We start from the raw sequence: 26,528 nt of genomic DNA, 5'->3' as shown, positions 1-26,528 counted from the left end.
TGCATTGTAGTATTCCTGGGGATTTGAAATTAAGCCAAATTGTATGTTTCTGTGCAAATTCTAAAGGAAAGTATAAATGGTTCTTGAAAAACTTTTAAACTATTTTGGCTGCCCTTTCCTCATGATGTCCAGCTTTTCTTCAAAAGTCTTAAAAATGGCCTCTGCAGCCAAATATATTTTTGAGCCCTTGTGGAATGAAAGAAAAAACAGATATGAATACATATATATTCTACATGAATATATTTTAACTTGTACAGTTTGTTATAGACATGGTTTGCTAGTCAGAGTCACTCTACTAGTGCACATTGTGACTATACAATCAATGAACATAAAAATTAGATTAGATTAGTTTACATTAGATTCAATTAGATTAAACTTTTTTGTTTTCCTTCTGATCTGTATAGAAGAGTTCAGAGACCAGGTGAAATCTTCAGAGATGTGGACTCCAAAGAACTTAAAGTTGGGTACATGCTCAACAGCAGCTCTGTTGATGTAAATGGAAGCATGAGTGTAATTGGTCGTCTAATGTCCACAATGACCTCCTTTGTCTTCTTGGTGTTGAGTTCCAGATTATTGCCCTCACACCATGGTACTAAGTGCTGAATCTCCTCCCTGTAAGTTGCCTCATCGTTACATCTGATCAGGCCTACCACCGTGGTGTCATCTGCGAACTTAACGATGTGTTTGAGGCATAGGCAGGAACGCAGTAATAGGCAAATTGGCATGGGTCCAGAGTGGGTGGCAGACAGTAATAGCTCTGCCTTGTGTTCTTTTTCAAAACGAGCATAGAAGAGATTGAGTTTGTCGGGGAGTGAAGCATAACTGGTTGGTGGTGCCCTGCTGGGTGGTTTGAGGTCAGTGATGGCCTGAATCCCTCGCCATGTGCCAGCAGAGTTGAAGTGCTCCTCAATCTGCTGTTTGTATGCATGTATGGCTTTGCAGATTCCCCTCCTCAAATTGGCTCTGGTGACGCTGTAGGCCTCCCGGTCTCCAGACCTGAAGGCTGTGTTGCGCGCTTTGAGCAAAAGACGGACCTCCAATTTTATCCAGGGTTTTTAATTGGGGAACACTATGATGTTCTTTTGTGTGGTCACCCAATCCACACAACTGTTGATGTGATCAAGAACAGAGTTGGTGTAGGTGTTGATGTTGGTGACCGAGTCAGTGGTGGCCTGTGCAGCTAATTTACTCCAGTCTGTATGTGAGAACTGCAACTGGAGAGCAGTGTCAACCCCATTCAGCCAGACTTTAACAGTCCTGATTGCAGGTCTCACACGTTTGATGACTGGGGAGTATTTGGGAAGCAGGAACAAAGAGCGATAATCAAATTGTCTGAGGTGGGGGAGAGGTGTGACACTGTAAGCATCAGCTTATGTAAAATGCAGATGCTAATATACGGCTGCTAGATGGCCCTGGTGTCACCAACTCAAGACTCGACTACTGCAACTCTCTGCTGGCAGGTCTTCCCACCTGAATGATATTCGTCCACTGCAAATGATCCGGAACGCAGCTGCACGACTTGTGTTCAATCTGCCCATGTTGTCCCACACAACCCCACTGTTGCGCTCCCTTCACTGGCTTCAGTAGCTGCACGTATCAGATTCAAAACACTGATGCTTGCCTAAAAGGCCAAAAATGGACCAGCACATCTTACCTCAGAGACCTCATCACATCTCGCACTGCACCACGCTGTCTGAGATCCTCCACCACTGCTCGACTGGTACCACCTTCTCTCAGAATGAGAGGTAAGTATACTTCAAGACTCTTCTCTGTTCTGGCGGTGGTGGAATGAACTTCCCCTAGATGTCCGTACAGCGATTATTGAAGACCTACCTCTTCCTGAAACACTTAAATTAGCACTTTCCAAGTTTGCTGTGTAGAATTTGAGAGTATATTTATATTAAGTTTGTAATCTTGCATACCAGTGTAGGTTTATTCATTACTAGAGACTCAAAGCACTTTGTACATCGCTCTGGATAGGGGGCGTCTGCTAAATGCTGCAAATGTAAATGTAAATGTGTCACCAACTCAAAATCAGATTTTTTAAAGCAACAGCCTTCAAGCAACATGTATTCTAAGCTATGGGGGACCACACTGTTGATTCTGAATGCCCCATGGCAGCTTTCTATTGATCCTAGCAAAACGTGATAGCTGAAATATGGCTGGTTTGAATTCTAATATAAAAAGACATTCCTGAAAGCAACACAACACAGAGATATTCTATAAAAGCAGAGATGGCAAATGTACTCACATCCTTAACTCAAGTAGAAGTACACATACGTATGTTTAAAAAGACTGGTAAAAGTTAAAGTGCTGACTACACTTTTTCACTCAAGTTAAAGTAAAGAATTTTGGGCTCTGACATGTACTTAAGTAAAAAGTAGCAATTGCTACTACCTGTTTTAGGGTCACACAGGTAACTGGATTCACATCATATTAATATATTAATACAAAAGTATTTAAAATTTTGTTAGCTAATTAATGTATACTGGCTAAACAACCACCATATAGAACACAAGCAGAGAAAAGATGATGATGATCAGGTGATGAGGAATGTGTCTGTATTCCTCTGTCTCATCCACGTTAGCCCCATACTTCTTGTTGCCTTCTTCCTTGCTCATTGTTAGCTTTGTAGGCTAGCCTACGTCTGTGGTGCATGATAGCCAGGAAATGATAGCCAGGTTTAAACATGTAAGAAGTAGAAAGTAGATATTTGTGTATAAATGAAAGTAAAGAGTTAAAAGAGTAAAGAGTGAAAGTAAAAAGTAAAAATAAATAGAGAAGTAAAGTACTGATACCAGAAAAATCTACATAAATACAGTAACAAAGTATTTCAGGAGTTAACCCCCTGGAGCATAGAGGGTTAAGGGCCTTGCTCAAGGGCCCAAGAGTGGCAGCTTGGCGATACCGGGTCTTGAACCCCCGACCTTCCGATCAGTAACCCAGCGCCTTAACCGCTTGTTTAGGCTAGCAGAGAAGGCCTTGTTCAGCCTGACAGCCCACTACTGGTATCTTGATTATTTTACTTTTTTTATTGTAATTCTTTATTTTTAAATATTTAATTATGTATTTTTGAATGATAGTTTTTTTATTGCTGTAAAAATGTAAAATTAAGAAGATAATATATTTATAGATAATAAAGAAAATAACTTAAAATTAAATATTTTAGTTCATACATAGAGAAAAGAGAGTAAGTAGAAGATGTGAAAGCCTGCTGTGTTGACTAGACAAAAGTCTGAAGCATAAAGGAAAAGGACACTTGTGATGTAACAGAAAGTTTGAGAAGGAAACCACACTGGAGCAGAAATAGAGGGTTGAGGTAAAAGTTAATAGTCACCCTTGTGCTTTAAGATTGTGCTTTAAACCACAATTCCGTCAACCTCTGCAGAGGAGGTGTCAGAGACAGGAGTAACATGACACATTCTCACACCAACCAATCACCCACACAACACATCACTCTCTCCTCCCGCTCTCTCACACACACACAAACACACGCACAGTATGCATGATGTGAAGTATTTCATTCTTATATTTTATTTAAATATAAAAAGGAAAGGAATCAACATATCTAGTATTTTCACTTTATTCCCTGGGCCAACTACACTTTAACACAAGAAACAAAAGCTGCACCCTCTCTTCTGAAATGTGCAATTTTGAAACTTTTTTAAAACAAGTTTACTGTATTTCTTTTTGTCTGTCATGATTTGTTTAGTTTTTGTCTGATCGGATCTTAAAGGCAGCCCGAGTGGTGTATAGTGCACTGATGGAGAGGAACCCAGGTTTAATCAGAGACAGGAAACACCACCTAAAAACCTACAGGTAAATTTTTTTCTCTCATTGTTAGAAACTCTTAATTCAACTAGTTTTTCACAAAACAGCATTTGTCTAGTTAATAGAATTTCATATATAATTAGGTCCATAAGTATTAGTAAATAAAAGTTTTAGTCCAAAACTTGAACAGTGATTACAGCCTCTATACATCACCACAATTGGTTTGATATGAAGCAGCTTTAATGGAAACAATATTGTATTGTAATTTTTTTAAATTACAGCCATTTTTCAATAGTAAGTGAAAAGGTTGTTCAATTGAGTTGAACAGACACCATTTCATTTGTTTTTACCTTTACTTGTTTTTATTGCATGTATGGTATTACATTATTCTTCTGTACTATGAAACACCATCTGATTGCTTTTGCAATATTTGACTGAATCAGAACCGGAACCCAGCTATTAGAGTTGCACAAGCCAGTGCCCTTTTAGTGCCGGTCCCATGCCGGATTAAGTTTTCATGAAGAGTTCTGAATTTAAGAATACATAACTAAACAGTACACCTCAACAATTATTGAACTACAATGAATAGACATTTTGTACCACTTAGTTGAGGATGAGTTCTCTTTTGAGTCTGGTTCCTCTCAAGGGTTCTTCCTCGTTGAATCTCAGGGAGTTTTACTATGCAACAGTTCCCACTTGTTGCTCATTATATATCTATGAAGATTATAGTTCAAACATATAGGCAGTAAACATAACTTAATTAAGCTGAATTGAATTAAATAGGTGTAAGGTTCAAGTTTTAAATCAGTGAATAAGTGAATAATACTCATTCAGTTCTTTTTTCTGACTGTGCTGTCACTAACATATACATTCAATGTGCTTACTTTTTTCCCCCTTGGTATTATTAGACACACAGCTGAGTACTCCCAAACACCACACTGCAAAAATAAAAGGGAGATCTCAAGACAATCAGTTGAGTCCCCACCCACACTATATCACCATCTAGAAGTAATTGTACCTGACTTGTTTATGTTTGTGCCTTATATTATGGTTAGGGTGTGGATGTTGGGGAAAAAAAGCTTTCCAAATGGCCTTTCAGCTTGGTGGCGATTTGTAGAAAATATTTGAATTCCAATAAGAATATGTCACACTGTTGAAAAGTGCAGTCAGCTGTGGAGCACATCTGCAAGGATGAATGGTAGAAAATTTTTCAGTCCAACAGACTTAAAGCTGTTACTGCACCAAAGAGTGCTTCTACTAAGTTTCTTTAAATTACCACATTTTCTGTGTAAAGCTGCTTTGAGACAATGTTCATTGTTAAAAGCGCTATACAAATAAAAATTAATTTAATTTAATTTATTAAGTTCTAGAATAAAAAGGGTCATTATTTAAAGAACAATGCAAATACTGACTGGATCTGTTGTACTGCCATCTAAATGGGGGTTAAATACTTTTTGCATTGAGAATATAGGTAACCTTATCAGTCAGGTTTGTGGATATTTTGGGCATTACACAATTTTTGCTCATCTTGCCTCTTTATATAACCAAAAGGAATGAATATTATATTGCAGACCTATTAATGATATAGCAGAACCATTTGCTGTGGCCAAATCAATTGTATGGTAATAAGGAGCTCAGCAACACCAGAAGCCTGAAAGATCACAGATGACATTTAAATTAGAGGTTGCAAAATTTGTTGGCGAAGAAATACCCCCAAAAACATCAAGCTAAGTCAAGAACACACTCAGTGTATATTTTTGTCAAAGCAATAATGACCGGGTTGTTTAAATATCGAAATAAATAAACACATATTGTAATTCAATTACAGATGATTGAACTTAATGTGCAATCTGCTGGCTACACTCAAGAAGAAAAATGCCAGATTAGATTTCTGGAAAACATTTTTGAAAAGCCTGCGCAGCGACAGCTGTGACAGATGTCATTATTCACCTGTCAGATGCTCTTCTTTTGCCCAATGTAACATTGGTTCTGGTGCGATTACTCTAAAACTATATTTGCAATTCAATACAGAATACAAAAAAATTTTGTCCTGGTGTATTTTTTGGGTGCAGTTGGATTTATCCTGTCACAACTAAAAGGAATTAGATATTTTGGCCTTCACATCTTTGGTAACCAGGTGCCATCTTTTAATCCTTTGGAAATCCCCTAGACCACCAACTGTATATACCGTAATTTCCAGACTATAAAGCGCACCCTTATATAAGCCACTGAATTTGACAAAGATTTTTATTTTTAACATAAATAAGCCGCACCTGTCTATAAGCCGCATCTACACTGAAACTAATTAACTTTAAACAGGCTTTAACGAAAGACACTAAATGCAATCTGTTGCGCTTCTATTTTGGGGATAGCATGTCACTGCATTCTGCCGGTATTACTGCATGTGAGACTGAGGAATATGTCCTTATTATTTTCTGATGCTCATTTCTAAGTTTCTTTGACTAACCCATAACGCTGTTGCCAAGAAAAATAAAAAAGCACGAGTTTTGGAAACCTGTCTGTGCTTATATGATTTCTGTTACAACTGGAGTTTTAGTGAGCTCTCCCTTCACCCAGACTCAACGCGCTACAACGGCTTGTATCTAAACAGTAGCCGACCAAGTAAGTCATTGTTTACTGTCTTCCTCCTTCCTTTTACAACTACCGTGGTACCTTGACCTACGAGTGCATTAATGTACGAGTTTTCCGAGGTACGAGCGGTCACTCGGTCGATTTTTTTGCTTTGTTACGCGAGCAAAAATTCAGGTATGAGCTCGAGACGCCGCTGCTAGATGGCGGAACAAAGCCACAAAGCGAAGATTGTGACGGAAATTAAGATAAGCAAAGAATAAAAAGTAAAAATTATGAAGTTTAGGGATACGTAGTGTACAGGAGTGATAGTAAAAAACGAGTGTTCCCTCCGCCTTTGCTTATCACCTCTACCCCCCCCTCCACACACACACACACACACACACACACACACACACACACACACACACACACACACACACACACACACACACACACACACCATTAGCTCAAGTCGTCTCATCTCCAAGGAAAATACACTGAATAAAACCTAATTATATCTTTACATACACTTTCTATTATGTTTTTATACAGGATTTGTTATTTAGAAATGTATTTTCCAATTTAATAACATGAAACATAAAAACGGGGTGTCATTTTGAGGGTTGAAACGGATTAATGCCATTTTAAGTATTTTCAATATGGAAAACTGATTTGATGTGCGAGCAAATTGAGATACGAGCTCGTCCACGGAACGAATTAAACTCCGTAGGTCAATGTACCACTGTATTTCTCTGGGGAGTTTATCTTTTGTCATCGTCGTGCGCCACCGGTGGAAGTTTTTCTCCCGAAGCCGTGCAGCTCAGAACACAGGTGAGGTGCATTTTTTCGTTTCTGTTCGGATATTTAATTGGTCTAATGTTATGTTGCTCAGTTTTTTGGCTTGACGTTTGTGAAACTGGGAAAAACCCAGAAAAAAATCCATAAAATTAGCCGCTTCGTTGTTTAAGCCGCGGGGTTCAAAACGTGGGAAAAAAGTAGCGGCTTATAGTCCAAAAAATATGGTGTATATATATATATATATATATATATATATATATATATATATATATATATATATATATATATATATATATATATATATATATATACGTGTGTGTGTATGTATGCTTTTCCAAATAAAAAGATTGAACCAAAAAAAAACAAAAGGCCCGTTTCAGGAACATTATGTTTTAGTCATATGAACCCGGGATTACCTTGTATCAGAAGATAGTGAAAGAGTACACAAAAGGACAAGGACAGCTCCATGATCCAAAGCATACTAGATCATCTGTCATTAAGCCAGTGTTATGGTATGGGTGAAGTATGGCTGCTGATGAAACTGGGTCACTGGTGTTTACTGATGATGTGCTTTCTGTTCTGAATCAGCAAAATATGTAGGATGGTCTGTAAAGCAGGAAAGTAATGAACCAAATTATACTGTGAAAGTTACTCAGTAGCTTCTTAAGGCAAGAAAAAAGTGCTCTCAAAAAGCCAGATTTAGTCACTACACCCCACCTTATTTACAACTTACTTACACCTTACACCTTCACTTTAAGACAAAACTGATGGCAAAAAGACCAACAAGCAAGTAGCAACTGAGGGTTGCTAAGTATAAGCCAGGGAAATTGAAATTATATATAAAATGGCTGTACTTCCTAAATGATGAATTTATTATTTTTGGTAAAACACAGTGTTGTCTGTGTCCAAAAACTTGATATATAGGGGTGTAACGGTACATAATTTCATACAAAAATGTATTGGTACAGGGCTTTCGGTTCGGTACACATGTGTACTGAATGCAATCCTTTCTATGTGCAGAACATAGCTGACTTCCCTTCAGAACATATTACATGGCACAACGCAAGTTTGTTTAGTCTCCACCTCGCACATTAAAACTTTTTTTCGAATTATAATTAAACTTGAAAAAATACCCAACAAAACCAGGAGTTAGCGCAGTGTTATACATTATTCTTGACATGAGAACACTTAAGAATCCATAGCACTAGCGTTAGCCACTAACCAGGAAGTGGCTAGCGGCTAACGCTGGCGCTCCTGTCTTTTAGTCAATGCCTCTGTCTCTAAAACATACAACATCACAGGTCTCAACACAGTCAGAAAAGGGCTCAGAGCCGATCCTTGATGCAGTCCCACGTCCACCTTGAACCAGTCTATTGTTCTACTGCACACTTCACTGCTGTCACACTGTCCTTATACTACCATCATGTCATGCACCACCATCACATACTTTTCTGACACACCTGACTTCCTCATACAATACCGCAATGGCTCTCTTGCCACCCTGTCGTACTTCTCTAAATCCACAAACACACAATGCAACTCCTTCTGACCTTCTCTATACTTCTCCATCAACATTCTCAAAGCAAATAATGCAGCCATTGTGCTCTCCCTTGGCATAAAGCCATACTATTGCTCACAGATGGTCACCTCTTTTCTCAGTCTGGCTTCCACTACTCTTTCCCATAACTTCATGGTGTGACTGATCAACTTTATTCCCCTGTAGTTACTGCAGGTCTGCACATCTCCCTTATTCTTAAAGATTGATACCAGCACACTCCTTCTCCAAAATGTTGTTGAACAATCTCTCCTAAACATCTCCATGCTTCTACCGGTATGTCATCTGGTCCAACCAACTTTCCACTCTTCATCCTTTTAATCTCTGCCCTCACTTCCTCCTTACTAATCCTATCCACTTCCTGCTTCACCATCTCTACACCATCCAACCTTCTCTCTCTCTCATTTTCCTCATTCATCAGCTGCTCAAATACTCCCTCCATCTTCTTAATACACTCTCTTCACTAGTCAACACATTTCCATCTGCATCCTTTATTGCTCTAACTTGTAGCACATCCTTCCCAGCTCGGTCCCTCTGCCTGGCCAAACGGTACAAATCCTTTTCTCCTTCCTTAATGTTTAACTTCTCATACAGCTCCTTATATGCCTTTTCCTTGGCTTTCACCACACCCCTTTTCACCTGCTGCCGCATCTCCTGCCTACTTGTCTCATCACTCTGTCGATCCCAATTCTGTTTTGCCAGTCTCTTTCTCCTTATGCTGTCCTGCACTTCCTCATTCCACCACCACGTCTCTTTGTCTACCTTTCTATTTACAGATGTCACACCAAGTACCATCTAGCTGCCTCCCTTATCACTTCTGCAGTAGTTGCCCAATCATCCAGCATCTCTTAAGCACCACCTAACCCCTGTCTGACCTCTTCCCTGAATCTCACACTACAGTCTTTCTCCTTTAGTTTCCACCATCCTATTCTTCTTTCAGGCCTCACTCTCCTCCTCCTCTTCTTCACCTCCAAAACCATCCTACAGACCACCATCCGATGCTGTCTAGCTACACTGTCCCCTGCCACAATTTATAGTCTGTAATCCCCTTCAGGTTGCATCTCCTACATAGAACATAGTCCACCTCTGTGCACCTTCCTCCACTGTTATACATCACCCTATGAACCTCCTTTTTCTTAAAATAAGTGTTCACCACTGCCATTTCCATACTTTTAGCAAAATCTAGCACCATCTGCCCTTCCACATTCCTCTCCTCAAATCCATACCTACCATCACCTCCTTATCACCTCTGTTACCTTTACCTACATGCCCATTTAAATCTTCAAATTTCCTTCTCCTCCATCTCACAACCCACTTGTGGAGCATAAGCACTGTCAACTTCCAGATTCACGTTCATCACCCTATCAGAAACTCTCTTAACCGCCACTACACTCTTACTGTACTCTTTCTTCAGAAGCACACTTACACCATTTCTCTTCCCAGCCACACCATGAAAGAACCATTTAAACCCACCTCCAATGTAAACCTCCAAACCAATCTCCTGAACACACAACAGATCTCCCTTTCTCCTCTCCATTATATCAGCTATCTCTCCCTTTACCAGTCATAGTACCAACAATTAATGTACCAACCTTAACCTCCACTCTCCTCCACTTCTCTTTTCCCTGCTGTCTCTGTAGATGCTTTCCTTCTCTCCTTCTCCTTCAGCTAACAGTAGCCTTATTTCCACTGGTACCCTGTAGGCTAACGGTATCTGTGGCAGTCGTTGGTAACCCGGGCCTCGACCGATCCGGTATAAATTTATCTTTCGTGATCCGCATATTTTATTTGGCACCTGTTTAACGCTGGATGCCCTTCCTAACGCAACCCTCCCCATTTTTCCCAGCTTGGGACCGGCACTAAGAGTTCACTGGCTTGTGCAACCCTAATGGCTGGGTTAGTTAAGTAGTATATATTTTTTTTAATAAAATGTTAATAAATGTACAGTGCTGTACAGGGTTTTCGGTTCGGTACACATGTGTACTGAATGCAATCCTTTTTATGTGAGGAACATAGCTGGCTTCCCTTCGGAACGTATTACATGGCACACCGCAAGTTTGTTTAGTCTCCATCTTGCACTTTGAGAGCTTTTTTTTAATTATTATTAAACTTGAAAACATACCCAACAATACCAGGGGTAAAATAATAAATAAACAAGAGTTAGTGCAGTGTTATGCATTATTCTTTACACAAGAACACTTTAGAATCCATAGCAGTAGTGTATTCCAAGGCATTTTTCAAAGTATGCTAAAATATTAGAACAGTTAAGTAGTATATATATATATATATATATATATCAAATAAAATGTTAATAGTAAATGTAATACACATACAAAAAAACTTAAATATACATCTGTATTACCCAAATGGAATTTAACAAATTAATTATATGAGTACATTTTTTATTTTAGGTAATTTTACTTAATCAGTTTAATTTGTGCTAGTTGAATTGATTACTCAATTTAATCAATATAATAACAAGTATATTGCATTAATCGATTTATTCTATTTAATAAAATGTTTATAGCAGGCATTTTATTTTAAATTGTTTTAAATGTAAACTGTTCAAATGTTGATGATCACAAATGTTAAAAACAATAAACTGTGTTAATAAAATAAAGACAAGCAATTTTATGTTTTGCATTTCTTCCCCCTAACCGTACCAAAATTGTACTAAGCAGTGACTTAAAAACCGAGGTACAGTATGTACCAAACCGTTAATTTTGTTTACTGTTACACACCTTATTTATTTATTTATTTATTTATTGCAATATCTCTCACTTACAAATTCTTTCTTTGATGCAGACAGTGTTGCAGTGGGAAGGAGCTTGTTGACTGGCTGATGAAGTTAAATGACTGTTCCCAGTCCCGTAGTCAAGCAGTTGGCATGTGGCAGGTGTTAGTGGATGAGGGCATTATTGTAAATGGTAACTAAATCTATTCAGTATGTTGGTTTAGAAAAACAACTTATTGTATTTAAAAAAAAATATGCCATATATCTCCATTTAGTGAAGCAAGAGTTGAACTTCCATGACAAAGACACACAGTTTTACCGATTTATGGAGACAGAGTTTGATCTGAATAAATCAACCATTGAAAAGGACTCAAAAGAAGATGAGCTTCAAGAAGGTCTATCGCTCCTGGTCCAGATGGGCCCGGATGCTCTTCTGAATATGAAACTCCGCAAATGGTAAGAATCTAAATATACAATTAGATCATGGGGACTAATATATATATATATATATATATATATAGATAGATAGATAGATAGATAGATAGATAGATAGATAGATAGATAGATAGATAGATAGATAGATAGATAGATAGATAGATAGATAGATAGATAGATAGATAGATAGATAGATAGATAGATAGATAGATATACCTAGATGTTCTGTGGTATGTGGCACCAAGATTTCAGTGGTTAGTATTAAAATACATATTAAAAGTGCACCAAGGAAGGAACTTCATTTGAAGGTTATTTTGACATGTACCACATACCTCATCATTTAATATTTAGTACCTGGGATTTTAACTTATAACCTTCTTCTCATTGTCCAGTATCTTAACCACTAAAGCTAAAATGTATTTTTATGTAATGCATGAATCTCCATTTAACAGACAAAAAGACAACTGATTAATACAATTATATGGTACACATTAATTACATGATCAACATAGACAAATAAGATACATTTTTACATCAAATTAGGCATAATTTAATATAGCACATACTGTATATGCAGTAACCCTTTTTCATGTTAGTCCTAGTCAAAGGTCAGCTGAGGACGTGGACGTCATCTACGAGGAGCTTCTGCATGTCAAAGCTGTCGCTCATTTATCTACTTCTGTGAGTAAGCACTTTCTGTCCAGCATCCTGCCTCAGTAACAAACTCAGAAACCACCCCCTTTCCCATAACACTCTCTTTTGATGCTTCTAGGTGCGCAAAGAACTGGCCGCAGTGCTTGTATTTGAGTCCTATGCCAAGGCAGGCACAGTATGTGAGTGCAAAACCAAACTGACATTTGCAGTAGGCAAGAGTGGAGGATTGTGCTAAACCAAATCACAGAGAGGAAAAATGTGTTGACTATACTTAGATTAATGTTATTTTTATTACTAAACTATGCATTTGTTAGAATTGGGCCTTGCATTTTTAAATAGTAAGTGTATTCAACTGATAATGCTACAGAGGCTGTTAATCTTAGCTTTGAACCAAAATTGTATTTGCTTAAACCAATTTTATTAGCCACCAATATTACAAGTTTATTCAGTTCTTTGTATATGTAGTGTTTTTGTTTCCATCGATATCATCAATCATACTTTATTAACTAACAGCATGGGTGTTTGTCTATGTATCTCTTGATTTTACTGCTATTTACTACTACTGCTACTATTTCAGTGTTCAGCCAAGGAGACAAAGGCACATCCTGGTACATCATCTGGAAGGGGTCTGTTAATGTTATCACACATGGCAAGGTAAATTCATCAGTATGGACCACTATATGCAAGTTGTTAGTGGCCATTGAGAATGAAGGAAGCTTTGATGTTTTTTGTGTGTGTGTGTGTGTGTGTGTGTGTGTTTGTGTCTAACACAGGGCTTGGTTACCACTCTGCATGAAGGAGACGACTTTGGCCAACTTGCTTTGGTGAACGATGCTCCTCGAGCTGCCACCATCATACTGCGGGAAGACAACTGTCAATTTCTCAGAGTAGACAAGCAAGATTTTATTCGAATACTCAAGGTAAAGAGTGTTTGTGTATTCAATGCTGGAGTAGGTGTATGCATAGATATTTTTTATGTTGTATTTCAGTATTTTGAAAATGAACTTGTTAATGTCATTGTAGGATGTGGAGGCAAATACAGTGCGTTTGGAAGAACATGGAAAAGTTGTCCTTGTCCTTGAGAAAAGCTCAGGTCAAGAGGCACTTCATCAAGGAGGAAACAGCAACAAGTAAGTTAAACATTGTAACTGTTATGTGAAATGTACCTCTGTCAATATTTATTGTTTCTCATAAACAAAAAATGCATATTTAAGCAATAAACAATTAATCTCTTAAATCTTTGTTGTTCCCTAAATCTATTAAAATAAGTGTTTGTGTGTGTGTGATATTATTAGGAGATAATGTGCTATGTGCTAATAAATGCACATACCAGCCCATGTGGCCAACAAACCAAAATAAATTACAATTCTATTTCATTTTAATGTTTACGTATACATTATACATTACACATAATAAGAGGGTATAGGTAGGGATACAACTTCCTAATAAAGTGTATAGTACATACATACTCTCATCTCTTGAAGCACTTAAATATCTGCTCATATATGTAATATATATATCAATAATGAAAAAAAAGAAAGAATGCACTCTTACCGTTGCCTGATTAATGCAAAATGTGTAACCATATTCTAAGTGTTATTTACTTAAATTAACTTTCATACTGTTTCTTATTTATTTTATATCTGTTCTAAGACTTTTGTTCACATAATCTGGGTGGTCTAATTTCATGACCACTTAGGTTGAAGGTGATGTTTAACTCAATCAGGGTCCAGAGTATGATTTTAGTTTTTTATTCTCACTGATGTTACTGCAGTCTACACAATTACCACAAATATAATGCATTTGCAACTACTTTGTCACCTGTAATTCAAAATGTTTATTTTCTAAAAATGTCAATGTTGTTAAGGCTTTTTTTCATTCAAATTAGGTTATGCATCTTATATCAAAGGCTAATAAATTGTCCATCTCTATAGAGTTGTGAGGATGAATGGGTTAAACAGTGCATAATGTTTAATTTGCCATAATTTATAAATGGAAGCTCAAAGATGAGCAGTGTTGAATTTACCATGTACATTTACATGAATACCACATTATAATAAACATTAAAAAACACATTTTGTGAAGGAAGAGCAACTTATTATAATCTATGACATTCTTAGGATAATTCATTGGTGGCCTGATTCATACTTACCTGTAAAACCTTTAAGAATTTTTGCTCAGTTGAAACACCCATGTAAACCATAAATTGGCCAAATATATCCCATTTACTACAATCTTTACACAGGGATGTGATATTGTGTAGGGAATCTGCAGTTCTGTCACTTACAGATCAGCTGTAACCTCACCTACAACAAATGATTGCATAGACATTTGTGCCCACTGTGAATGGTAATACATGGTAATGAATTGAAACCACCCTTTCGACTATGCCACCTTATTAACTATACCCAGTGACATTTCCCCATAGATAGGTCCTAAAGGTTACTCAGGTTTGTTACTAGCCACAAGACTTCTAAAACAGAAACATAAAGCCTTATCACCCCACACATGCACAAATTACAAACATACCACACAAAATTTAATAATACACAACCTAATGAAATAAGAGTGGCTGTACATAAAGGCAGCCATCACCAGGGACTCCAACCAGTGACTCAACTCAAAAAGTAAAAAGAAACGAAAATCATGCAATGCAATAAAAATGCAATGTATTGTATGTTGTATACAACATACAATCCACATATAATTCCATTGCACAACATGGTCAACCACTGGCAATTACTACAAAGAGACCCTAACCTTCATCCTACCCCTACATACACAACTGAACTTAGGTAAGAGTAGAAACAAAATAGAAGCATAGATAAAAGAGAATCAGCAACAAAAGAAATTATCAAACAAAATGACAAATAGCCACACTGAAACTGAGCCAGTGAAGTATGTCACAGGCTTCTATTCTTCATAAGTGGTACCACAATGCAAACCTTATTTTAGAGCATAGTAAAACCATGCTCGTGACAAATTAAAGACTGAAGAGCAATTCCCAGCTTCACTGGCATAGACATTCTTATTCAAACTGAATAAAGGGTTGATGTACAAAGAGCAGCACTTTAAACAGACCAGAACACTCCAATCACACTGACTCCCTTGACATTGAATAGGCCAAATACATCTACACACTAATGGCTAATTACAATGTGAGAAAAATATATGCAAAGAAAGAGAGGGAACAATTATTAAAGTGTCAGGCAAATACCTATAAGACCACAAAGCCAATTACAGGACACCACAACATATCGTTCATTATCATTGGACAGCAACAAAAGGGAGAAACAGAGATAAGCGTTTTGGTACTCCGGAAAACTGTACATGACTTTCTCCCATATTAACTTTGACTTCCCTTTCAGGTATACAGTGATGTCAGGAACACCAGAGAAGATTCTTGAACATGTCCTGGAGACAATAAAACTGGATACCAATGGCTGTGATCCCATAGGTGCTGCCTTTCTTTTTATGTTTATATTCCTTTCATAACCTGTTGTTTTTGTGGGTACTACTAAACTAATAAACATGCAAATATAATAATTCTGATTATACAACAGCACTGAATTTTCAAATCTGAACAATATTTACTTTATGTATTTATATTTTAATTATATTTTATACAGTAGCTGACATTAGTGCCTGCTGTAATGCAAATCACTGCTACATATGAATCATATGGCTGATGTAACAGATGATTTGTGCTTAAAAATACAAAAAACAAACAAAGAAAAAATAATTAATATGGTATAGCTTGGTTATTTACTTAAAAATTTATATTAAAAAGTTATTTATTTAAAAATAATAATTTTTGGCACATTCCAGGTTATAAGGGTATGTGTTAAAAGAAAATAATCAGCTTCTTTTCTTGTCTTGGCTTGTCTTTTCTCATTGGACTTTAATGGGAAATTCTGAAACCTTATGAACTATAATCTATATTTATATGTATATGGAAAAATAACTGTTGGAAAAATACTCTTTGTTCCCTAATTCTGCAGACCCATGTGTTAGTGACTTTCTTCTCACACACCAAGTATTCATGCCCTCTGCACAGCTCTGTGCTGCAATTCAGCATCAATATCCTTTCACTGGTTCCATATCATAAACAAATAGTTTGCTTCCTAATGATTATAATTGTGAATGAATAACCTTAATTTTCTTTAACCTTTAATGCACCTACCACACTGAGTCTTCTGAAGGCTCTGAACTGGAAAAAGCGGCTTATGCTCTCAACACCAAGCAGAAAATTGTGAAACTGATGAGCATGTGGGTTGCAGTCTGCTGCTCACAGCTGAAGGAAGACCCTGTGGCCTTCCACTTCCTGGAGGTTTGTTTTGTCAGGCATTGTATTTCAGCTTAAATGTCTGCAAGGTTAAGATATATCTTGTTTTCAAACAGTGTTCTATATTAATTCCAGACTTTACAGCACTATTTGCAATGTGTTTATTTATTTTTTTATTTTGACTAAGGCCATTAATTCTTTGAATCTTTTTTAAAACTTCTATTTAAAAATTTATTTTAAAAACCTGCCTCCATTGTATCTTAGTTATCTCAATTAAATATTTGAGCATGAACAATTAGCCTGATTGTGATTTTAATAAAAGTTTTGTACAGTTGTCTAACATTTGCTTGTTTCTCTACCTTGGTATCTGTAGGGTACAAGTTTTATTTTGGTATTGAAATGTCTTTTTTTTTCCGGGTTAGAAACTGAAAGAAGAGGTGATGGATGACACAAGACTCTCACGCATGCTCAAAGAACAGCTGAGGGACAGAAGAAAACCAAGAGTGTACGTAAAAAGCACATGCACAATAATGCTAAGGGACCATTATCTATGTGTATGTATTTTGTCTTTGTATGTACTGTATGTATTTGCATACAACACACCTTGTACATATATAATCTTACAATCATGTCCATTCTCCTTTCAGGTCAGAGAACGGATGCCAAACACTTATGAAGGTGAGGTCCAACTTTCACAAAACCACAAAGATAAGAATCCGAACAGTAACACCCTATGTAAGAACTTTATAGCAGATAAAAACACTAAGTAATGGAAAAATAAACAGCTAACAAGTAGACTGATAATCCTGTAACTGGCATGAGCATTTCTTCTTATCTTTCTTTAATGGATTTTCTTTTATAAATATTTAACAGTTATTTAATTGGGACATTATCCTGAATAACTTGATTACATTATTACCCAAAAACAAGTTTAACTAAGTTTTAACTAATATAATATACACAGATTAGCTATGACATTAAAACCATGCCTAATATTATGTACAGCATTTTTCTTGTGCCCTCTGCTTGTGCTGGCAATCTACATGGTCTAACATTATAAGGAATTCATCAGACAAGGCCATCTATTTGTATTAATCTATTGGTCCAACTCAGGTGCTCATGTGTCTATTGTAGGATTTGTCTGGGGTGGACAGGGTTTAGCATTGGCAGACTGCAGGTACACGGTCTCATGCAGCAAGCTGTGATGCACTGTGTATTCTGACCACTCTGTCATTACCAGCATGAACTCAACAGTTTGTGCCAAAACAAGTGTAGACAATATTCTGATTTATGACCTAGGAAGCTGATTAAGATATAAGTATCAGATATTCAATATCAGATAGTATTCAATCAGATATAAGAAAAACTGGCAGTAATAAGATACAGTATCTCACAAAAGTGAATACACACCTAACATTTCAGCAACCATTTTAGTATAAACAGGTGTATCTCAATACATTTAAATGTCCTGGAAAAGTTAATTAATTTTAGGAATTTAACTTCAAATTGTAAAACTCAGCTTTGCTGAGCCTTCAAAATGGTCTCTCAGTTTGGTTCACTAGGCTACACAATCATGGGGAAGACTGCTAAACTGACAGCTGTCCAGAAGACAATCATTGACACCCTTAACAAGGAGGGTAAACCACAAGTATTCATTGCCAAACAAGCTGACTGTATCCAAGCATTTTAACAGAAAGTTGAGTGGAAGTATAAAGTGTGGAAAAAAAAGGTGCACAACCAACGAGAGAATCCTAGCCTTGAGAGGCTTGTCAAGCAAAATCGATTGAAGAATTTGGGTGAACTTCACAAGGAATGGACAGAGGCTGGGATCAAGGCATCAAGAGCCAACACACACAGATGTGTCAAGGAATTTGGCTACAGTTGTCTTATTTTTTTTGTTAAGCCACTCCTGAACCACAGACAATGTCAAAGGTATCTTACCTGGCTGGGCTAAAGAGAAGAAGAACTGGACTGTTGCCCAGTGCTCCAAAGTCCTCTTTTCAGATGAGAGCAAGCTTTGTATTTCGTTTGGAAACCAAGGTCCTAGAGTCTGGAGGAAGGGTGGAAAAGCACATAGCCCAAGTTGCTTGAGGTCCAGTGTTAGGTTTCTACAGTCTGTGATGATTTGGAGTGGAATGTCATCTGCTGGTGTTGGTCCACTGTGTTTTTTGAAAACCAGTCACTGCACCCGTTTACCAACAATTTTTAGAGCACTTCATTCAATTAAATTAATTTTTTATTTGTATAGCACTTTTAACAATGAAAATTGTCTCAAAGCAGCTTTACACAAATAATGTGGTGATTAAAAGTAAATATGCTTTATAAGTAAGTTTGTCCCTGATAAGCGAGCCGGTGGCGACTGTGGCAAGGAAAAACTCCCCGAGATGGCATAAGGAAGAAACCTTGAGAGGAACCAGACTCAAGAGGGAACCCATCCTGATCTGGGTTGCACCCAATGTCCATTTGTGGCAGATATACGATGTTGCAGGGTACAGTGATGATGATCAGAAGTGAAAAGTAGTCCTGAGTCAGTGTAGGAGACTGTTGACATTAACTACAGTCCAATCCATCCTCAAAGCGCCTGTTCTTCATGCTTCCTTCTGCTGATCAGCTTTTCAAAGATAATGATTTATTTCATTTTCCAGCAGGATTTGGCACCTGCCCACACTGCCAAAAGCACCAAAGTTGGTGCTTTTGGCACCTGCCCACACTGTCAAAAGCACCAAAGTTGGTTAAATGACCATGGTATTGGTATGCTTGACCGGCCAGCAAACTCACCCGACCTGACCAGACTAGAGGAAAATAAGAAACAAGAGACCCAAAAATGCAGATGCACTGAAAGGCCACTATTAAAGAAACCTGGGCTTTCATACCACCTCAGCAGTGCCACAGACTGATCACCTTCATGCCACGCCAAATTGAGGCAGTAATTAAAGCAAAAGGAGCACCTAGGTATTGAGAACATATACAGAAACATTCTTTACTGAAGGCCAACAATTCGCTAAAAAATGTTTTTTTTATTGGTCTTATGAAGTATTCAAATATTTTTGAGATTTCAAATTGTTGGGTTAAATGTGAGCCAAAATCATCCCAATTAAAAGAACCTAAGACTTAAATTGCTACTTTAGCCTGTGTGCATTTAATTTATTTAATACACAAGTTTTACAATTTTGAGTTAAATTACTGAAAAAAATTACTTTTCCACGACATACGAATTTATTGAGATGGACCTATATTCTTAAGGGACAATACTATAGAAATGAAACTTGGATATATTTTAGAGTAATCAGTGTGCAGCTTGTATAGCAGTATAAATGTACTCTCCTCTAAAAATAACTCAACATACAGCCATTATTGTCAAAATAGCTGGCAACAAAATTGAGAACACCCTAACAGCTGTATGTCACTTAACCATGCAAAACCAGATGTCCTATTCATCATGTTAATGTTTTTGTCTGCTTGATAGGACCATACAAATTTGTTTATCTTGTATTAAAGCATTTAAAATTTGGTGTTTTGCATGCAATTCTCTCATACTGACCACTGGATGTTTAACATGGCATCTATTGCCAAAGACTGTCTGAGGATTTGAAATATGAATTGTTGCTCTCCACAAAGATGGCCTACACTGTAAACATTTTTCATAGTTTTAACAGAGAAAGAATGTAAAATAGCAACGGTAAAATTCTGTAAACTATAAAACATAAAATTACTGTTTATTTACCATTTAAATACTGTTGATGTAAATACAAGTTAACTCAATACTTTTTGCATTATTGCTTTGTAAAACTATTCCCTACATTAGTTTACTAGTATAGTCCACTTGACAGAGTGAATGAAAACAAATGAGTGAATTCTGACACTGATGAACACTGCTGTTAACAAGCAGAAGGAAAGAACAAGAAACAAAACTACATACAGTTACAGCCTTAGATGAAATCAACTGAATTAAAACAGGATTATTTAACAAATCCAAAAACATCATTACCAGCTTCACTTATTATAGTTTGACTTTATTTCTGTCAAATTTCTACAAAACATTCTTTGAGACTTAACAGGGGTTTACCTTTTATTGAAAACGTTTTTGACCTCACCATTTTTGAGATCAGTGGTTGCTTTAGTTGGACTCATGTTTTTCTCTGGCTGGTATTCAAGTTCAAAGTTCAAGTCTCATTTAATTACTCACTTTAATATTTCATTAAACTTCATCACTGCTTCAGTGTTACTTCAACACTGTGTTGTGTGGATGCACGTAAGTGCTCTTTTAAAACTGAAGGTTTTGCTCAAAAACACACTGTTAAATGTATTTTAACAGTGATATATTTTAAGTTCAATTTGCACTGTAATTCAAACTGTAAAAAAAGAAAAACAGTTGATTACTGGCAACCCTGCTGCCAGTAGTTTACTATAAAATCAAGAAAAATATTGTAAAACCTAACAGTACAATTCCTGTTGTGTGTTTTGTGGGTTACCACTGTGTAGGAGAGTCGAGCGTGTTTTTAAGTTAAGGACAGACAGAGAAATCTTAATGTTATGCTGTTTGTTGCTTTATATAAAGGCAGTAACTGCAGTAACTGTGTAGGAGTGATGCAGTGAGAATCTCTACTAATTCCAGTTGCATATAAATGTGTGTTGCTATTATCTACAAGAGATTTGACTCGAGTTGGAACTTTTACTGATTTTGCATAATTCTGTAAGTTTTTTGTTATGGATTTAAATAAAATACATGTTGAGTACTAATATGCTCATATTGTTTAAATATTACAAATATTAGTTTATAAAAAAATTGCCATTGGCCAATTTAAGTGCAGTTAGTCTCTGCAAACAAAATTATTTAACTTGAGCTGACTGTAATTTACCATTAATATACAGGACAATTTGTTACAATGCAAAGTACCAGTTTAACCAATTACCAGGGGTTTATATTTTATTGAAAATAAAATTTAGTTTGACCTCACCATTTTGGAGATCAGTGGTTGCTTTAGTTGGACTTGTGGCCCTTAACTGGAAAAGTCAAGAGAAGTTGTCATTTGGTAGTTTTGGTTACTAATTGGAGGTGATATAAACATCACCTAGTGAACTTTATTTTTTTAAGGGTGGTTTCTAATTCATTTCTAATTCTGTTTGTAAGTAATACGATTTGAAGATAACTTGACAAACCATTAAGATAAAAAAAATAAACATTTTATGCAGTAAACCTTAAATGCTATAGTACCATAGAAACAGACATTAAAAATCAGCACATGTAACTCAAGAATGGTGATTAACAAACTTTCATGTCACAATGCATGCTGGATGCCAGAATAGAACAAACCTCCCAACATGCAATGCAGCATGAATAAATTATCCACTTTTTTCTTAATTTGGCTTTATTTTGATATTATTTGATTCATTTCTTTTTACTAGACTGTTTTATGGTGATCAGATTGATCTGTTTTGTTTTGTTTATTTTTTTCAAAAACTACTTTTTAGAAGGTTCAAGAGCAACACTAAAGCAAACACTGATCTACATTATGGTGACTTCAAATGAAATTACACCTAAACACCGGAAATCTCAATTAGAGCTTTTAATAAGTAAAGCTGGTAATGCTGTTTTGGCGTTTTTTTAATCATCTTCTGCTGAAATCTTGAGAGATTTAATGTGTTTTATTTTCAGTTTATATAATCTTTGGCTTTGGCTGTGCTTGTTCACAGGTGTTAATCAACGTTAAATACTCATTTAATTACTCAATTAATTATCTCATTAACTTCATCACTGCTTCAATATGTGTGTCCACCAGTGGCGGCCCATGCATTTGGTACCTGGGCCTTCAGTGGGGACTTACCCGACTTAATTCACTTCTTAATACCACCACTATCACGGCACAATTATAAAAACCATCAATACTATACAAAAGCTCAATATAACAACACGTGGCATTACAGAGAGAGAGGCATTTCACATATGGAGGGGGAATACCGTTTATTAAAGCAAAAAACCCAGTCAAGACAACTCCAAACCTCTACATTACAACCTTAACTGTGCCACCCACATCATCTGGAGTAGTTCAGCATCAATATTTGTCTAATAACATGACAAAAACATTAAAATGTAAATAAAATACAACATACTCGACTTGACTTGACTTGATATTTACTTGATATAAAAATGTTGACGCTATTCTGCGCCAGCTAGCTGCCCTGTGAGGCGCATATTGAATCGGATTGGTTAAAGAAACAGACCCGTTGCTGTAATATTCTCTATGGTCAAAGAGCCAACTGTATTGACTTTGCAGGCCCTGGGTAGATTAAATTTACATGGCAGCACATAGAGTCTGAAATCTGATTTTAAAAAAACTGTCAATTACTAGCAACCTGCTGCCAGTAGTTTACTATAAAATCAAGAAGAAATCAGCAAAATACTGTAAAATCTAACAGTAAAATTACTGTTGTGCGTTTTGTGGGTTACCACTGTGTAGGAGAGTAGAGCCTGTTTTTAAGTCAGGGACAGAGAAATCTTAATATTATGCTGTATGTTGCTTTATATAAAGGCAGTAACTGTGTGGGAGTGATGCAGTGGGAATCTCTTCACTAATTTCAATTGCGTATGAATGTGTGTTGCTATTATCTACAAGAGATTTGACTCGAATTTATACTTTTAATGATTTTGCATAATTCTGTAAGTTTTTTGTCATCAACTTAAATAAAATACATTCTAAGTACTAACATGCTCCCGCAGGGCCGCTGGAAGTCATTTTGAACAGGGGGTGCTGTGAATTTTTTTTATTTATTTTTTCGGACAAAAAACCTATGAGCCTATGGGCCTATTTAGAATACATTTTAAAAATAAATACATAGGGCTGTGACGATGGCAGTTTTTTTTACCACCGCGGTGGTAATAGACCAAATACCGGCGGTGTTGCGGTGGTTGGGGGGTTGTTTTGAAATAAATGTAAAAAAAATACAAAGAAACAACACACTAAAGCCTGTAAATCATTGAAATAAATATCAGTAAATACTGGTAACTTAAATAATATAATAAAGTTGAATCCATTTAAAAAAAAAAAAAAAAAAAAAAAAACAGTTTTATATTTTCACACAAAGACGCGTTATAGCCTCCCGCTCTGAGCTTTGAGAGGGATGTGAAACACGAGCAGGAAAGAGACCACCGATCTCTTTTTCTGATATCTTTTATGTTGTTGTAAAAGGTATGAAGATCTAATTGTATCTTCCACAAGGGCAAGGCATTTAGGCTATGTTTGCGCGCTGCCAGAGAAAGCCAAACTAAAATCACCCGCGCGTGTGAAACGTGCTTTACAAATGAACTTGACGCGCCTTACCAATTATCATATGTCTAATTAATAACAAGCACAAACTGTAGGCTATTAAAAAGAATTTGACGTACAAGTATAAATGTAGGCTATCTGTACAGCGTTTTTTCTACTTTACCACAGTAAAGAATACGAAAATAATTGACCTAAAAGTGAACAAAGGAAGAAACGTTTAATCCACTTTGGAAATGGGTGAGATGCGAGTGAAGATATGGGAAAAGAAAAAAGAGATTCCATGCAGGGATGAGACACTATTTTTAAATATTCGATTAGTTGATTTAATTATAGAATATCTAATGTTCTAATGTCTGTTGTGTGATCATTCTCAAAAATAAAATTTCCATGTTCTGGTGCTGTAACCAGAGGGTGACGCTGCCAATAACACACATAACAGCTGTCACAAAGAACCGGCAAAAGTAATGATTATGAATCTGTCAAATATAGCAAGGAGACATTTGAATTGTTTATTAATAAAGTGTTTTTTTTTTTGTGTGTCAGTGTCGGGCTGCAAAGATGAAGTTGACGAGGCTCACTTTTCATTTCGCAATGACGCCTATAGAGAGAAATGCACACTTAATACGGAATACATAATAAGCATATGCTAGTCGGTTTATTTTCGTTTTGAATTGTTTTGTTTAAAAGTAGACAATTTAAGCTTTCTATATAGAAAAACTAATGGAATATTTTTATCATTTCCTAAAATATTCATAAGGAATTTACAAATTGTGCTAAATATTTTTAATAGGCCTACATTTAAAAAAAATATTTCTCTCGCCAATAGGGGGTGCTGCAGCACCCCCCAGCACCCCCACTTCCTGCGGCCATGTGCTCCCGTTATTAAAATCTTATAAATACTAGTTTATAAACAAATTTAAGTGCAGTCAGTTTCTGACTTTATTTTACCATTTATTTACAGGACAATTTTTTACAATGTCAATACCAGTTTATCCATATTTTTTACGGGAGATTTCTGGCAACCACAGCTAGCAGTTTTTACCATAAAATGTATTTTTACAGTGTAGGCTATAAGAAGATCAGTAACACCCTAAAACTGAGATACAGTACAGCGGCCAGGTCATACAGAGGTTTTCCAAGATGGGTTCCACTCGTAACAGGGGCCTCACAAGGGTCGATCAAAAAAGCTGAGTCCTTGTGCTGTGCATCAGGTGCAGAAGCTGGCTTAAAAAAACAGACACATGAGTGCTGCAAACGTTGCTTTAGAGGCTGCAGAACTGCACACTACAAGTCGGTTTGCATGGCCGTCGTCCCAGAAGAAAGCCTCTCCTAAAGCTGGCTAACAAGAAAGCCCACTAACAGTTTGCTGAAGACAACCTGTCCAAGAGCATGAATGACCATGTCCTATGGTCTTATAGATAAACTTGTTTGGCTCAGATGGTGTCCAGCATGTGTGGTGATGCCCTGGTGAGGAGTACCAAGAAAATTGTGGCTTGCCTACAGTCAAGCATGGTGGTGTTCTGGGGCTGCATGAGTGATGTTGGTACTGGGGAGCTGCGGTTTATTGAGGGAAATCTGGATTCCAACATGTACTGTGACATTCTGAAGATCAGCCGAACTGCACCACACTGCCAAGATGACAACTGCCTTGCTGAGAAAGAAGCAAAAATGGTGAAAGTGATGAAGTGGCCAAGTATGTCTCCAGACTTGAATCAGAATCAGAATCAGGTTTATTGGCCAAGTGTGTTGACACACAAGGAATTTGGTTCCAGCTGTTAGTGACTCTCTAAAGTACAGACATAAATAAAACCTATACATGACATAACAGACAAGACAAGACTAAAACAGACTATACAAAACAAAACAAGACAGTGTGGTTATTAAATAGGGATACAGATCAGTAATGTACATAAAGTGTGAGAGTGCATGGTAGTGCAAATGACAGTATTGTGTGTCAGGTATGATAGAGAGTTTACTATAAAACTTTGTACAGTATATAGCAGCCATAGTGTGTGCAACATATACAGATAATGTGATGACTGACAGTTCTGTGTGGTACTTAAATAGATATGAGCAGGGAATATAATTATGGTAAGTTGTTAGTGAGGCTGATTGCTTGGGGAAAGAAACTGTTCCTGTGTCGGGCAGTTTTGGTGAACAAAGTTCTGTAGCACCTGCCAGAAGGGAGGAGCTGGAAGATGTTGTGTCCAGGGTGTGAAGGGTCATTATTGATTTTTTCTGCCCGGTTTCTGGTTCTTGTTTGGTACAGGTCCTGGAGAGTGGGCAAAGGAGCACCAATGATTTTTTCTGCTGTTTTAACGGTTTTCTGCAGTCTGTTTCTGTCCTGTATTTTGCTGCTCCAAACCAGATGGTGACTGATGAGCACAGGACAGATTCAATGACTGCAGTGTAGAACTGCATTAACAGCTCCTGTGGCAGACTGTACTTCCTTAACTGGCG

The 26,528-nt window shown here is 36.8% G+C and overlaps 1 protein-coding gene and 1 long non-coding RNA gene across 4 annotated transcripts in view; one reads left to right on the top strand and one right to left on the bottom strand.

Moving 5' to 3' along the window:
* The window catches only part of rapgef3 (Rap guanine nucleotide exchange factor (GEF) 3), a 56,256-nt gene that overhangs the window by 21,957 nt on the left and 7,771 nt on the right, over positions 1 to 26,528 (top strand). For 2 of the 3 annotated variants that reach the window (XM_083570503.1, XM_083570504.1), the window contains 13 exons: positions 3,713 to 3,819; positions 11,501 to 11,622; positions 11,705 to 11,885; positions 12,461 to 12,545; positions 12,637 to 12,697; positions 13,096 to 13,172; positions 13,292 to 13,438; positions 13,542 to 13,648; positions 15,887 to 15,975; positions 16,520 to 16,598; positions 16,698 to 16,848; positions 17,226 to 17,308; positions 17,451 to 17,481. In XM_083570503.1, the coding sequence (XP_083426629.1) occupies positions 3,713 to 3,819; positions 11,501 to 11,622; positions 11,705 to 11,885; positions 12,461 to 12,545; positions 12,637 to 12,697; positions 13,096 to 13,172; positions 13,292 to 13,438; positions 13,542 to 13,648; positions 15,887 to 15,975; positions 16,520 to 16,598; positions 16,698 to 16,848; positions 17,226 to 17,308; positions 17,451 to 17,481 (1,320 nt within the window). The remainder of the gene's footprint in view (positions 1 to 3,712; positions 3,820 to 11,500; positions 11,623 to 11,704; positions 11,886 to 12,460; positions 12,546 to 12,636; positions 12,698 to 13,095; positions 13,173 to 13,291; positions 13,439 to 13,541; positions 13,649 to 15,886; positions 15,976 to 16,519; positions 16,599 to 16,697; positions 16,849 to 17,225; positions 17,309 to 17,450; positions 17,482 to 26,528) is intronic. The other variant, XM_083570505.1, reaches the window with a different exon arrangement.
* LOC310742048 lies at positions 8,374 to 10,871 on the bottom strand. The gene is made up of 3 exons (XR_014538128.1): positions 9,780 to 10,871; positions 8,597 to 9,570; positions 8,374 to 8,549 (listed from the first exon to the last, which is right to left on the bottom strand). It is a non-coding gene; the product is annotated as an uncharacterized lncRNA (long non-coding RNA).

The sequence above is a fragment of the Silurus aristotelis genome (genome assembly GCF_946808225.1).
Source record: "Silurus aristotelis genome assembly, chromosome: 19".
Lineage (NCBI taxonomy): Eukaryota > Metazoa > Chordata > Actinopteri > Siluriformes > Siluridae > Silurus > Silurus aristotelis.
The sequence above is the reverse complement of the archived record's forward strand: the minus strand, read 5'-3'. Positions and strand labels throughout refer to the sequence as shown.